General features: G+C 46.3%; 1 protein-coding gene across 6 annotated transcripts in view; it reads left to right on the forward strand.

Annotated features, from left to right (window-relative positions):
- The window catches only part of LOC142880630 (phospholipid-transporting ATPase IH-like), a 36,204-nt gene extending 21,580 nt beyond the window's left edge, over positions 1-14,624 (forward strand). The window contains exons 14-31 of one of the 6 annotated variants that reach the window (XM_076014590.1): positions 190-356; positions 1,116-1,187; positions 1,724-1,797; positions 1,897-2,000; positions 2,704-2,885; positions 3,285-3,518; positions 4,269-4,446; positions 5,041-5,143; positions 5,272-5,417; positions 5,808-5,867; positions 6,202-6,329; positions 7,030-7,165; positions 7,580-7,603; positions 9,544-9,609; positions 9,832-9,935; positions 10,168-10,333; positions 13,004-13,201; positions 14,340-14,474. In XM_076014590.1, coding sequence (XP_075870705.1) covers positions 190-356; positions 1,116-1,187; positions 1,724-1,797; positions 1,897-2,000; positions 2,704-2,885; positions 3,285-3,518; positions 4,269-4,446; positions 5,041-5,143; positions 5,272-5,417; positions 5,808-5,867; positions 6,202-6,329; positions 7,030-7,165; positions 7,580-7,603; positions 9,544-9,609; positions 9,832-9,935; positions 10,168-10,333; positions 13,004-13,171 — 2,112 coding nt within the window. In that variant the 3' untranslated portion in view covers positions 13,172-13,201; positions 14,340-14,474. Of the gene's footprint in view, positions 1-189; positions 357-1,115; positions 1,188-1,723; positions 1,798-1,896; positions 2,001-2,703; positions 2,886-3,284; positions 3,519-4,268; positions 4,447-5,040; positions 5,144-5,271; positions 5,418-5,807; positions 5,868-6,201; positions 6,330-7,029; positions 7,166-7,579; positions 7,604-9,543; positions 9,610-9,831; positions 9,936-10,167; positions 10,334-11,428; positions 11,548-13,003; positions 13,202-14,339 lie in introns of all 6 variants that reach the window. The other 5 variants (XM_076014591.1, XM_076014586.1, XM_076014592.1 and 2 more) reach the window with 5 other exon arrangements.
- Positions 14,625-15,039: the final 415 nt, after the last annotated feature.

A 15,039-nucleotide genomic window follows, 5' to 3' on the forward strand; every position in this document is an offset into this window, starting at 1 on the left:
TGTGCATGAAACTTTCGGGTTACTGCTGCTTTATTCTGGGAGCTGCACTTCAAAAAGTGCTGCAGCAGTGGACCGGACAGCAGCGGGAAATGACGTCCTTGTGCCAAAAATCTTGTGGAATTTGTATTTTTTTTTTTCTCTTTTTCTTTTCTTTTATCTTATTTTTCACCAATCTTGGCGTTTGCGCAGGAGCACGAGGATCTGTTCTTCCGGGCACTGTGCCTCTGCCACACGGTGCAGGTGAAGGAGGAGGAGACGGTGGACGGCATCAAGAGGGGCATCCACCAGGGCCGGCCCACCTCCTTCTACATCTCCTCCTCGCCGGATGAGGTGGCGCTAGTGGAGGGGATGAAGAGGTGAATACGCTGGCTCTCACGCCGCAGCTCATTATGTTTAACTTGTGAAGGGTTGAAGGTCTGTTCACACGAGAGGGTCGGCGTATTCCACCGCTGTCGTGTCCGCTCCTGCTCGCAGATTCTCATTACAGCCAGACTGGCAAAGGCTTGTACCAGTGAGAATTAAAGAAAAAAAAATTCAATTTCTTTCTCATCTTCATGCTGAATGTACTCAGACAGATGATGCTGTGGTCCAGATGTGCTCTGTTCAGCATTAGAAGGCAGTGTGCTAAGATTAAGCCCACTGTATCATTAAGATTCTGCTCAATATTTAATGTGTCTGGTACTCATAAAGAGCAAATACAAGAGGTTTTCAGTTTAAATAAAATGAAAAAAACTCATTAGTGAGTTTCATTCCTGAGATCTTAAAAATCATCCAGTCTAATTAACATCTGCAAACCAGTCTGTGTTCAGAAAGCGAAAAATAGAAAAGTCACAGGTGCAACATGTTTCCAACTTGAAGTGTTTTCCGTGGGATCTTTCCCAGAATGGACTCACTGAATTTCTGAAAGAATCCCTTTAAAAAAACATATTCTGAAGAGATGCAGCACAGAATCTTTTCAGGACAGGATAAGATAAAGTCACATTGTACATTATTGTAGTGGTTCAAGATCTCACACATCGCTCTTCCAGATGTGAGACGCAGCTCCCAGGTCACACCTGCAGGTGCATAGAAACACCTCAGGTGTTGATGAATCCCTCTTTCCTTCCCCTCACCAGGTTGGGTTACACCTACCTGAGGCTGAAAGACAACCACATGGAGATCCTCAACAAGGACGACGAGATCGAGAGGTTGGTTGTTGCGACGACTCGACGATTTTTCTGTTTCAAAACGCTATGAAAAGGTTTGAGGAATGGATGTGGGATCTGAAATACTGATTATATCTGAGGATGTGTTTTTTTGGCGGGCAACCGAGCTAAAGCTGCAGTCTGGAGGAAGCCTTCGTGGAAGCGAACACTCTGTTCATCATTCTCAGCAGCAGCCTGTCAATAGTGAGCTATTTAAAGAAGCGTGAGGAGAGAGGGGAGGGGCCAAGACTGAAGAAGCCACGAACAGGATCACACTTTTTAAATCTAAATGAAAAAGCAGCATAAAACCAATCCGGCAAAGTTGTACATTTTTGCCACAGTGAGGCTGAGGAGAGAGAAATTTGAACTACAGTCCAGAAAAAATGGCGATGCCTTGCTGGAGAGCAAGAAACAAATTGGCGTAAAAAAAACAAAAAAAAACAGCATGCAGAAGCCATTAAACTCACCTTTAACACATGCAAATATTCCAACACTCAATCTTCAATCAGCGTTGACAACCATGACTGTCTCTCCCGCAGGTTCGAGCTGCTCCACGTGCTGAACTTTGACTCCGTCCGCAGGAGAATGAGTGTCATCGTCAGGTCCAGTGCAGGTGTGATGGGTGAACGTGCAACACGCACTGTCACATCCAACCAAAGTCACTGGATCAGTCTGACGGGGGGTTTTGTTTGTCTGTTTTGTCTTCGCTCAGGAGACTACCTGCTGTTCTGTAAGGGGGCCGACTCGTCCATCTTCCCCCGGGTGGTGTCTGGGAAGGTGGAGCAGGTGAAGGCCCGGGTGGAGCAGAACGCTGTGGTGAGTGTGGAGACAAAGTAGATTCATTTCTGTTGACTTTGTATGTATGTATGTATGTATGTATTCATTCATTCATTCATTCATTCATTCATTCATTCATTTATTTTTATTATTTATTTATTTATTCATTTATAATTATTATTTATTTATTTTCAAACTGTGCTTGGGTAGCTTTTACATTTAATCCATGTCATCAACTCCAAGAGTTTTACAGACCAAATAAAAATAAAAGGTTTGCTGACCCACGATGCTCTTTGCCAAGAATAAACTTTACACTTGAAGCCGCACCGAGCGGAGATTCAGACGGCGAGTCCAACCTCGCTGCCGTTCTCTCTCCTAATAGCTGGCTGACTGATGCCAAAGAGGTCGATTGGTTTTTTGTTTTTTTTTGCTTTTTTAATGCGTAGATAATTATAACACAACTCTGCAGTTCTCAGCTCGTCCCTGCAGCTCATTGCTTCGGCTTTATGGGCCACAACGGTTCCGTTTTGGCCCGGCACCAAGTGCGGGACAAATTTAGCGACGGCCGCCGAGGCAAAGTGGGGCAGTCAGCACCTTAAAGAGCCAAACCGTTCAGTCAGGACTTTGAGAAAAGTCTTTGTCCGTTCAACTCCAGAAACCTGGGACAATTTGCTGCAGGATCGTTCAGCCGACATAGATTCCACGCGACTTGATAAAAACTTCCCTCTCCCCTGTGGTGCAGGAGGGGCTGCGGACGCTGTGCGTGGCCTACCGCAGGCTCTCCCACTCCGAGTACGAGGAGGCGTGTCACCACCTGACCGAAGCCAAGCTGGCCCTGCAGGACAGGGAGCAGCGGCTGGCGCAGGCCTATGACGTCATCGAGAGGGAGTTTGTTCTCCTGGGAGCTACGGCGGTGGAGGACAGGTGGGTCCGGGCGCAGAATTAAATCGATAAATCCGGCAGCTGATGGACTGATGGGGATCAGTGAGCTGCGAAGTCGTGGGTTTGGGAGTCAGGCTTCCGGCTAATAACCGACTCTCTCGGCCGCACGTCAGACGGTTTCCTCTGTTAATTTTCCGCTCTGCTAGAAGATGAGATGCGTTTGCCTTCATCAAGATTCAAGCATCGACCTGCAAAACCGCTAGTTTTTCTTGACCCATCGATCCGGCAGCCGCGACAGTTTAACTCAGCCGGTAGATAAACTGGTGACGGCGCTGATAACTCATCACCAGTCGGTAATTGATTAATTACAGTCGTGACGGATGCCCTCACCTGCTGGGAGGCCGATGCGCTTATTGACCCCGCGACCTATCGACCCGGCAGGCTGCAGGAGAAAGCGGCCGACACCATCGAGTCGCTGCACAAGGCCGGCATCAAGGTTTGGGTCCTGACGGGCGACAAGATGGAGACGGCGGCGGCCACCTGCTACGCCAGCAAGCTGTTCCGCCGCAGTACGCAGATCCTGGAGCTGACCAAGAAGCGCACGGAGGAGCAGAGCCTGCACGACGTGCTGTTCGAGCTCAACAGGACCGTCATCAGGCAGCGCTCCATATCGGGGTAGGACGCAGCAGAGCAGCGGTCCAGTCTACCGGTCGTCGCAGGGCTCCAGTAACCAAACCCTGCTGGTTTAACGATGAATTCAATGTCGAGGAAAAATGGGTTGAAATTGTTATTGAAATTACTACTCATGTATTGGTAATAATGAATATTTCATTTGTATATGTAATTCTAATGGTTGCTTGAATTCATTAATTCTCTTAAAACAAGTTAGGGGGAAACTATTGAAAGTCTTTTGGTCTCTGCAATGAAAATGAAAAATTCTCATTGTCAAAAAAACAAACAAAAAAAAACGTACATCTCTGATGTACGAAAGGGGTTTTGACACAACATTTAGTGGACTAGGCTGGTTTGAGGAACATTGTTCTTAACTTTAAAAATACTTAGGCAACATACCTCAAAAATATACTTTAGTATGGTACGTGTTTTGCACATAAAGCACTTTCAGATGCCACTTATTGGTCTCCTGAGTAATGAAAAACTTAACACATGCTGAACATCCCATAATAATCAGAATTCTCTAAACAACAACGTACAGTATCTCCAAGCCTGTCAGTGAACACCAGTAGAGACATTTTTTTTTTTCCTAGACTGCAAAACCTGATCTGTTCTGGAAACCAGCCCTGTGTGATGTCACAAAGGGCTCAGGAATCAGTTCCAGTGAGCTAGCGTCAGTTTTTAGCGGGAAGCTCCTTGCAGGAGGCTGATGCTTTAATCGCCGTGAGCTGATCAGTTACGTCTTTGTCGCAGCTTGTCAGTCGACTGCCTGGATTTCGGCCTCATCATCGACGGGGCCACACTGTCCGCAGTACTGAAGCCCAGCCAGGAGGGGGCGGGGCCCGGAAACTACAAAGACATCTTCCTGGATATCTGCCGCAACTGTAGCGCCGTGCTGTGCTGCCGCATGGCACCGCTGCAGAAAGCTCAGGTGGGAGGACGGCGCTCATTATTATTATTATCCATCCATCCATTTTCAATACCTGCTACTTCCTGAACCCCAGGGTTGCTGCAGCCTCTGCCAGCTGTCATAGGGCGAAGGCAGGGTGACACCTTGGACAAGTAGCCAGATCATCGCAGAGCCACATAGAGACAAACAAAGACAGACAATCATTCACAAACACACCTATGGACAATTTAGAGTTTCCAATTCACCTCACATGCATGTTTTTGGACTGTGGGAGGAAGCCGGAGAACCCGGAGAGAACCCACGCAGACACAGGGAGAACATGCAAACTCCATTCAGAAAGAGAATCGAACCCTCAACCTTCTTTCTGTGAGGCGGCAGCGTTAACTATTGCACCACCATGTTATTGCACGCATGCATTGTTATTATTAATTAAATCATTATTATTATTATTGTTAGTATTAGTAGTAGTAGTAGTACTAGTATCAGAAGTAGTAGTAGTAGTAGTAGTAGTATCAGTATCAGTAGTAGTAGTATCAGTAGTAGTATCAGTAGTGGTAGTGGTGGTGGTGGTGTAGCAAACAGTGGTACCAAATGAACTTCCTTTTCTCTCTGCAGATTGTGAAGCTGATAAAAGCGTCCAAGGAGCATCCCATCACCCTCGCTGTGGGCGATGGCGCTAACGACGTTAGCATGATCTTGGAAGCACACGTGGGCATCGGTGAGCTCAGTTTAATAAATTAAAAAAAAAAGCTAACATTACTCATATTCTTCAGTTGGTGCCCGGGATTTCCCGCCGCATCCTACACTGGGCCGCATCGCCAATGATTCCTTTCTTCCTCTCCCAAGGCATCATGGGTAAGGAGGGCCGCCAGGCGGCGAGGAACAGCGACTACGCCATCCCCAAGTTCAAGCACCTGAAGAAGATGCTGCTGGTCCACGGCCACTACTACTACATCCGCATCGCCGAGCTGGTGCAGTACTTCTTCTACAAGGTAGGGGCACCGACGCGCACATTCTAATCACTTTAGCGTCATTCCCAGCGAGACGCTACAGCTGGGGAGATAGATTACTGGATTGGTGAATCCGACCGGCGCAACATCCTCTCCCGGATTCACGGCCGCGACGATCAGCGTGGGCGGCTCCCTCGGCGAGCAGCGCCCTGCCAACTGATTCTCGCCTTCTCTTTTTTCCCCTCATTCTTTTGGCAGGCCAGCTCGGCGCAGCCCACTCCTCTCTTAAAGCTCAATATCTGCGCGTGAAATGTGTGGATCGCAGCATTTTTAGACTCTGCAAATCTCTTTACACGCACTTGTCACAGACCTTCACTCACGGTGTTTCTGTTTTCCTTTTTTTTTTCTTTCTCTCTCTTCATGCTTTGCCAGAATGTCTGCTTCATCTTCCCTCAGTTCCTCTATCAGTTCTTCTGCGGCTTCTCCCAGCAGGTAGGAGCTTGAGTCATTCTATGAGCTATATATGTATATAAATACACATATATATATAAATACATATATTTGTTCATTAATAGTATAACAATAAAAGTCCCGAATAATATTGTCATTATTTTTTTGCCATTAATCATAATGATATTATGGGAGTAATCTGCAATTTTATCCCTGCTTTTGATACTCAATAGAAAATACCAGCGCACTTGAAATCTGCTTGTGTGTTAGACTTTCTTTTGTCATTGCCATCATTATTATTATTTTTTCCTAACACTGTTTGGTGTCCAGATGTCTGATGCTGCCTTTGTGGTCTTTGTCTTTGTCCGTCCCGCAGCCTCTGTACGACACTGCCTATCTGACGCTGTACAACATCAGCTTCACCTCACTGCCCATCCTCCTCTACAGCCTGGTCGAGCAGCACGTCACCATAGAAACGCTGAAGAGGGATCCCTCCCTCTACAGGTGGGGGGGGCTACAATACATTCATATATATATGTATATATGTATATATATATATATATATATATATATATATATATATATATATATATGTATATGTATATGTATATATATATATATATGTATATATATATATATATATATGTATATATATGTATATGTATATGTATATATATATATATATATATATATATATATATATATATATATATATATGTATATATATGTATATATATATGTATACACATATATATATACATATACATACATATATATATGTGTGTATGTATATATACATATATGTATATATATATATATGGAGAGAGAGAGAGAGAGAGAGAGAGAGAGAGAGAGAGAGAGTCCATGCAGGGTCTTGACATTGCATTGAACTCGAAAATTTCAAACAATGAAATCCAGCTGCTCAGTGCTGCTCACAAAAAGGTGATATCCGTCTCTTGGATGGACTGGTGGACTGCGGCTAACCTTATAGCATGCTAGCAGCGGCTAATATCACACGTTACTAATGTTTGCCAGTTTAATTATGTTGGACTTCAGAGTTTTGTTTCCCCTTTCCAAATACTTTGGTACTCTTTTGTGTCGGATAAACTAAAATTTTAAGATTTCAGAATTTAAGTCCACCCGCTGCGCTAATTCTTATCTGTACGATTGTCTCAAAGCTAAAGCTGCACTTTTCCCGCCGCAGAGACATAGCAAAGAACTCCCTCCTCCGCTGGCCCGTCTTCCTCTACTGGACGTGCCTGGGTGTGTTCGACGCCGTCATCTTCTTCTTCGGTGCCTACTTCCTGTTTGACAACACCACCTTCACCAGCAACGGCCAGGTGAGCCTCCACGCGGGTAGCGGTGGCGGCCGCGCCTTGGCGTAAGCGGGCGGTTCTTTGTCCGTCCTCGCCGGAGTCACGCCGGGAGTCGTCATCGTCGTCGTGATCGTTGTTGTTGTTGTGGGAAGGTCAACATTAAGGTTTCTGTCCCGGGCCCCCCCCCACCACCTCGGTCCGCAACATGGGATCTCCATCCATATCGACAACGCAATAGCATCTTTTCTCTGTGCCGTTGATTTGTACCATGTCGACTGTTTTTCGATTGCCTTTGGTCCTGTTTTTTAAGTTGGAACATCCTGAGATTCATTTTTGTCCTGATTCTCTTTTCTCCTCCCCCTTCCTCCCCCTCTCTGCTTCCTCTCTATTTATTTTGCGCCCTTTCTTCTCCTCCTCTTCCTCTTTACTCTTTCTCAGCTTATGACCACCAACACACAGATGGTAAGCCTGTCTCCCTCCCTGTCTGCTCTCTCTGTCTCTCATGCCTCCTCTTTGTTTTTTTTTGTTTTGTCGGTTTGTTTGTTTTTTTAACGTCCCTGTCGTAACGTTTCATGGTTTTTCCGCCTGGACAGTTTTCATCTCACACCACACCACACCACACCACACCACACCACGTCATCCATGGTGCACTTCCATTTCAGTGTCTAGTCCCCCAGTGCTCCATCCTCCCCCCCGGGTCCCTAACAAACTCCACTGACATAGTAGAAACCTTAGACTCTCCCTGGCATTATCTCTGTGTTCTGTTGTGATAGTTAATAGTGAGTGTTTTTTTTTGTTTTTTTTGCCAAGTCACAGCTTTAGACGTAGATCCAACATCTGTTTGTCGTTCTGTCTAGTGTGTTTGTGCATCTTTCTGTACGTACTTGTGTGTCCATGTAATTGTGGTGGCGCTGTTTTGTTACACATGCATATGTTTTTCTGCAATGCAGGTATGAAAGTCCAATGTTTTAGCAAACAGACTTTGTAACTGTCACACTGAAGTCCCCGGGAACAGGAGAAAACTCAATCCTTTACTTTAAATGTGATGATGATGTCACAAAGGGCTTTGATGCCTCTCCCAGGATAGTAAAATCAGCTGCTGTCAAGTGTTTGTTTTCACCGTGTTTTTATCAGTTTCCAAACATGTTTTAAAACAAGTTTTAGCACGAAGCTAATGCTGCGTTCAGTAACATGGACGAAATGAAGTGCGTTCATAAGTTCAAGATTATAATGGCTAGTAAGAGTCTCAGCAACACACTTTTCCAGGTTTGTATTGGAAGTGACGCTGGCCTCTGTTGTTGTGCCTGCCTTTAATTAACTCTGGTCAGCCGGAATATTTATAACTCGTACTCTCGACTTTGTTTTTCGAGCAGTAAATATTTATGGTCTGGCCAGTCGCAATGGCAGTCGCTGTACTTTCTACACGGCTCTTTGAGTAAAAAAAATTAGCATTTTTCCAAATTCTTCCGTAAACAAGTCACCCTCCACTCATTCAAAATTCACTTTTTGAATAATGAACGATGACTCCACTGGAGTCGGGGATGAAGAGAAAAGATGGCAACAACCAGCTGTGGTTGTTACGTAAACAGCTTCGAGGTTTTGATCTCCCTCTCTCACATCTTCCGCACGTCGTCGTCGTCTCGCTCCCGACTCTCTCGCCATCTGTTCTCCCCTGATGTTGGCGCAACCTTTCCAAGGATTTCCGCCGGGTTTAGAGTGTAGAATGCGGGCAGGTGGAGGTCTGAACAGCAGCTCACCACAACTGGCCCGCCCCCGCGAGCCCGAAAACAGAATCCCAGATCGACTCTCACGTGATCAAAGATGCTTTCTTTCTTTATTTTTTCAATTGTGCTCAGACGCCAGCAAGATTCCCTAAAAATTCCATTGATTTCTAGCTCCATGATAGTCCCTATGCACCATGATTGAATGCTGCTGACATAAAACCACCACCCAAACAGCAATAAAGAAAAATAGTCACTCTTTACTTGGTAAAAAAATTAGAAAAATGTGTCCTGGATAAGAACGCTGAGCTTCTAGACTGAAATATAATTCAATAATTAATAACTGAAATGTAATCATTGAAATATTTCAATGTAATGCAGCGTAAGCATCAACATCTGTCGCCAATTGCTTTTATTGAATTCCTTTCAGCATATAATGCAATAGGTCAACACAGTCCTAATACACTGACACAGCAGCGTAGATGTGTTCACTAATAAGAGGGTGAGTGTGTGTGTGTGTGTGTGTGTGTGTGTGTGTGTGTGTGTGTGTGTGTGTGTGTGTGTGTGTGTGTGTGTGTGTGTGTGTGTGTGTGTGTGTGTGTGTGTATGTGTATGTATGTGTGTGTGTGTGTGTGTGTGTCTCACTGGCAGCTCTGACCCTGCTCTGCTCTCCTCTTGCAGATGTTTGGGAACTGGACCTTCGGGACTCTCATCTTCACTGTGCTGGTGTTCACAGTAACACTCAAGGTGTGTGTGTGAGGTCACTCAACTCCTGTGGTTCTTGTGGTTTGCTGGAATCCGACGCTGGCCTTGTCCCTGAATGTACCTGCGCTCGCCGCTCTGGCGCTAAGCGGCATGTCGGCGTTCCGTAAATGCCGCAGCCGCTCACCGTGCGAGAGCCCGAAGGTGAAGGCATTGATCGAGCTGACGGGCCGGCCGCTGACTGTGTACATAATGTGTTTGTCGCAGCTCGCCTTGGACACAAACCACTGGACCTGGATCAATCACTTTGTCATCTGGGGCTCCCTGCTTTTCTACGTTATTTTCTCCCTCCTCTGGGGAGGCATCATCTGGTAAACACCTTCCTCACGTTCTGCTCGTTTTTACATAATGTTCACATCCGAATATTCTGTTTACTAAAGAGATCTTCTTCTTCTTCTTCTTCTTCTTCTTCTCCTTCTCCTTCTCCTTCTCCTTCTCCTCCTTCTTCTTCTTCTTCTTCTTCTTCTTCTTCTTCTTCTCCTTCTCCTTCTCCTTCTCCTTCTTCTTCTTCTCCTTCTTCTTCTTCTTCTGCTGCTGCTTCAGGCCCTTCCTCAACTACCAGAGGATGTACTACGTCTTCATGCAGATGCTGTCCAGCGGTCCGGCCTGGCTCAGCATCATCCTGCTCATCACCATTAGCCTGCTGCCCGATGTCATCAAGAAGGTCCTCTGCAGGGCCGTCTGTCCCACAGCCACTGAACGTGCACAGGTGAGATCCCAGCAGCAGCAGCAGCAGCAGCTGGGGCCTAACTCACAACCTTAGAGCTGTGTGTGCAAATTGTCTTTTTTTTTTTTTTTTAAAGCTCCCACATTATATTATTGCATTCAATAAAAAAAAATGAAGGTCCCATATTTTTTTTTTTTTTTTTTTTTCCAACCAAAAAAGTTGGTTTAGCCCTCTGTTCATAGCCCTGCACCAGGTTTTAACTTCCTGTTGTAACTGAGGCTTTGTCCTCCCTTGCACATGGTTTCACTAACCTAGGACGGTTACTACTGCCCCTTGTGACATCATAAAGGGCTGTGTGCCATAACGCACATTTACTTCAAACACAGTTCAAGAATTGACTGAAGACACGTGTTGCAGATAATATGGGACCTTCAAAGCTGAGCCTTTGCTAAAACCTTTAACCAACCAACCAACCAACTTATTAACACGTTTTTCCCCAAAAAAACAAGTGAAAAATAGATTTTAGCGCCTTTAGCCGGCGCTCGTTTCAGCCGGCAGCTCGACGCGGCCCGATGCTGCGGCGTAAATTCCCTCAAAACTTGGCGCCTTCTTAATGTTTTTTTGCGAGTGTGAAATCATAAAAGAGTCGCCGCTAAGTCGATTCTACTCTATTAATCACCCAGAGAAGGCCATTAGGCGCCCTAATAGCTTGCGGGCTTCAGTGTGTGTGTGTGTGTGTGTGTGTGTGTGTGTGTGTGTGTATTTCTTTTTCCTGTGGAAAATGACTTCCTGTTCCCTGTGGCTTAGCCTCACCTCTGCGTGACAGGGAGCTTAACCGTGAAAGGAAAAATGAGTGTAAGGTCTGACAGATTTCTCCCTGCTATGCTCTTTTCTTCTCTCCTCCTCCCCCCTCCTCCCCCCTCTTCGCTGCACCCTACTGGACAAATTCACACCGTCCTCCCTCCATCTTCTCCTCCCCCTCCCCTCCTCCTTTCTCTCTCTCTTTCTCACCTCCTTCACCTCCACCTGCTCCTGCGTGTGCCGCCCCGTCCTGTCACTGTGCACCATCCTCCCACCCCCACCCTCACTCTCATCACCCCCTCACCCTCCCTCACTCGCTGGGGGTGAACCCGCCAGTCCACTCGCCCGTGCCTTACTGTGGAGCCGTCCACCATCTTCATGCTTTCTCAATCCTCCAGCAGAATGAGTTTCTGATTGGCCGTGAGACACAGAGGAGAGAGGAGCGGGAAGAGGAGGTGACTCTCTCTTTTCTTTTCTTTTCCTTTTTTTTTCCTTTTCCTTTTCCTGCATGCATGCCGGCATGTCCTGCTGCAGGCGGCTGGGTGTGACACTAACCGCTAGCGTCGCTCTTCATGGCTGCTGCTGTCAGTGGTAACAACAGCTGCACACTTTGGCTTCTGCTTTTCTCTTCCCACCTGAGAAGTCTGCCTGCTAGCGTTATCGTTAGTGTTAATCTGTGGCACAGGCCCACGCTTTCATTCGGGGAAGCATCAGTAAGTGTGTTTGTGGCATCAAAAGATATGTAAGGTGATTGAAATCATATGGGGCAAAGAGAGGTCTAAGCCTTCCTGAGAATTGAAATACTCTGTCGGTTTGAATGAACCAAATGAAACAAAGCATCACGTTCAGCTACCAGATAAGATAAATACCATGTAGACCAGGGGTGGGCAAACTTTGACAGAGGGGCCCGAGCAGGAGCAGATGGACGGACTGTTCTGGTGACCCACCTCATGGGAGAAAAAAATCAGAACATGAGATATGTAGAAAACATGTGCTTTAATGTCAATTGAAAATGAACAGAAGGATTGCAACAAAATATCTGTCCCACGGTATTTGGCTCTTTATTGAAATTCAGTTTAAACATTAAATTAAATGTGAATTGAAATTAAAAAAAAAAAAAAACTGGAAAAATGGATGAAATACAGCTATTTTATTACTTACTATTAATACAATTTTCTTTTTTAATCCAGGCTGGATTAAAAAGCTTAACTGGACGCATTTGGCCCATAGTTTGCCCACCCCTGATATAGGAAGTGAACCGTGTCACCACTGACTCCAACTCAGTGTTGTAACAAAGGTTTTCCAGAAGCATGCCTGCTACAAATAGAGGCCTATATGATATTTCCCCCACGTATTGTCTTTGATCCCGAACCACTGGCCGCATCGCTCAAATACAAAAACACAGTACAGTACAGCGACGTTAGTTTCATGTCATTCCAGTGGATTAGTCTCCTGTTATTTACATGGGATGAATAACAGCTGTTATACTGAAGCCTCGTTAGCTGTTTAGGATGGCACGGGGTAAAAAAAAAAAAACACACTTCTAGTCTCAAATCAAAGGCTGTTTATTTATTCATGACGTGCTCTTTGAAGGAGCGTCCCATTTTGTTGGGTGAGGTTTCCGACGGTACCCTGACTCCGTGCCAAGAGCTAAAGGGAGGAGGGGGTGAACATGAGAAGGGGATTAGGGCGTGGTCTGTGGCAAAATTGCTTTAATTAACATCCTTTCACAAGATAAACAGTCTTTGGTGAGACGGTGAAATGATAAAACACTGACATGCGCTGAAGAAAGCAGGTCGACTGTGAGCAACGAAGATGAACCAGGTTCAACTGTAATCAGTCATGACAAGAAATGAAGCTTTTCCATCAGTGTCTGTGTTATCACCTCCTTTCCTTGAACGTCCTCCACAGAGGGGCGGGGCTTCCGGGGCCCCTGACAGCCCTGAGGCTCCTCCTATTGGTGGGAGGGATGAGACGGACCCGCTCCACCCTGATAATAACCGCGAGGGGGACGGGGAGCTGCCGGCGCTCAGAACTTATGACCTCATGATGTCACACAGCCTCGCCGCTCAACAGTAGCGCCCCCTAGCTGGTCCTGGAGTCAGCATGGTAACGCTGCACTGGAGTCGAGCTCTTGATGCTGCTGCTGTGATTCTCGCTGCCTCTGCTCTGCTCTGCATGGCTCCTCCTCTGAAGGATCTAAGGGCAAATTTCCGTTTAGGGAAATCTTTATTTCTGGAATCAGTTGAAAATCATTTGAAAACCTCTGCTGAGCTCCTGCTAATGTGTGCTGTGCTTGTCAGGCGGGAAGAGAATTCTCTCGATCAGGGTGCAAAGCCATTCATTCGAAGCCCAGACTACTTCAGATTGGTTGATTTGCCATCGTGTGAGGCCACCTGATACGTTTCAGTGTCTCTGGCATCAGGAGAAAAGGGCCCACAGGGGCAGTGTCATTTTGTTCCTGTGTTCCTGTGACCCCTGCTGTTGGAAGGGGGAACAGCATGTGTGGATTTTGTTTTTCAATTTAAAGTGTCTGTTAAAGGTCCAGTGTGTACTGTTTTTAAGGCAGCCCAATAGTGCGTTTTGAAATTAGGCCACTGTCAGGCGGCCTTCCTTAAAAATGGCAGCTAATTAGGAGCAAGAGCCTTGCCATTGGTATATTCTTCTTATATAAAAATCTTCAACCAAGCCAAATTTTACACACTGGACCTTCAACACCTGAGGGATTTTTCAGGGGGTTCCTGCTTTGCAATGAGTCGACAATTTTCAGACAGTTTACAATTTTGAATTAATTTATTTTATGTCCATATATATATATATATATGAGTGTGTGCATATATATGTGTATACACATAAAATGATGCAGAGTCATGCAGAGAGTGAAATTGAAAAATCTCACTGCAAATTTTTGGAAGCAGACAAAGTTGGCACAAACTTCGAAGTGATCTCAGGGCCCTTTGTGACATCACAAGGGGGTGGGGATTTCCAGAACTGTGTTTTTCAGCACACAGATTCTGAAAAAACGAAGCCAAAGGGAAAATGCTCTACTTTTCTAATGACTTGGAAGTTCCAGGATAGACTGGAAGCAGATAAAATACAATGCGGCCTAGGTATTACAATCCAACCCTCTTGTGAAAGTCGTCTCTTGCATGCCACCTCCCTGTGTGTCTCTGACCCGACTGCCTCATGTCCTCTGTGATGACTCTGCCGTACCGGTGCCTTGACTGTCCCAACCGTCTCTCGGCAGGAGGTGGAGTCGCTGGACGGCGTGGCCGAGTTGCCTCCGCTCTCCCCTGGCGGCGGCGGCGGTGGCGGCCTGTCCTACAAAGGGACGAGCGCCGACTCCTCCCACCTCCACCTGGGCGCCGTGGAGATGCTGTCGCTCGGCAGGTCCGACCCCCTCCCACACAAACTCCTGGCCCACCTGGCCGAGGCGGGAGGCGGCGACTTGCGCTCGCTCAGCCCCTGCATGCTGCGGCTGTCGGGGGCTGGCTTCGCCTACTACGCTCCGGGGCCGGAGACCTCGGTGTGAGCGTCGGATCCAACGACCTTACGTCTCGAGGACGGAGGATTTTTTTGATTTGATTTGATTTGATTTTTTTTTTTTTTTTTTTTTTCTTTTACGAGCAGGAGACAAACAATTCACCTCCTCCTCGCCAAGTTCACCGTGTGCATTTCCAGGGCCTGCAGCCTGAGTGGACGACCCTTTAGGTACAGCAGTCTCGTTTCTTTCATACTTTTTGGTCCCATCAATTTCGGTTTTCTGTGTCGTCCCCGTCTTCGTCCCTCCCGTCAAACTTGAAACCGAACAAAGATAAAGGAACCAGCTGGGGAGGAGACGCTTCTGGAACTGTCCTGTTCCAACCTGTCCTCATATTTTGATTATTTTTTTATTCCTCGTCCTCGTGTATTTTTCTTTTCTACCTGTCTCTCTTATTTGTAAACGT

Source organism: Nelusetta ayraudi, unplaced genomic scaffold (assembly GCF_046127955.1).
Source record: "Nelusetta ayraudi isolate G7.1 ecotype Tasmania unplaced genomic scaffold, CSIRO-AGI_Nayr_v1 ptg000169l, whole genome shotgun sequence".
NCBI classification, from domain to species: domain Eukaryota; kingdom Metazoa; phylum Chordata; class Actinopteri; order Tetraodontiformes; family Monacanthidae; genus Nelusetta; species Nelusetta ayraudi.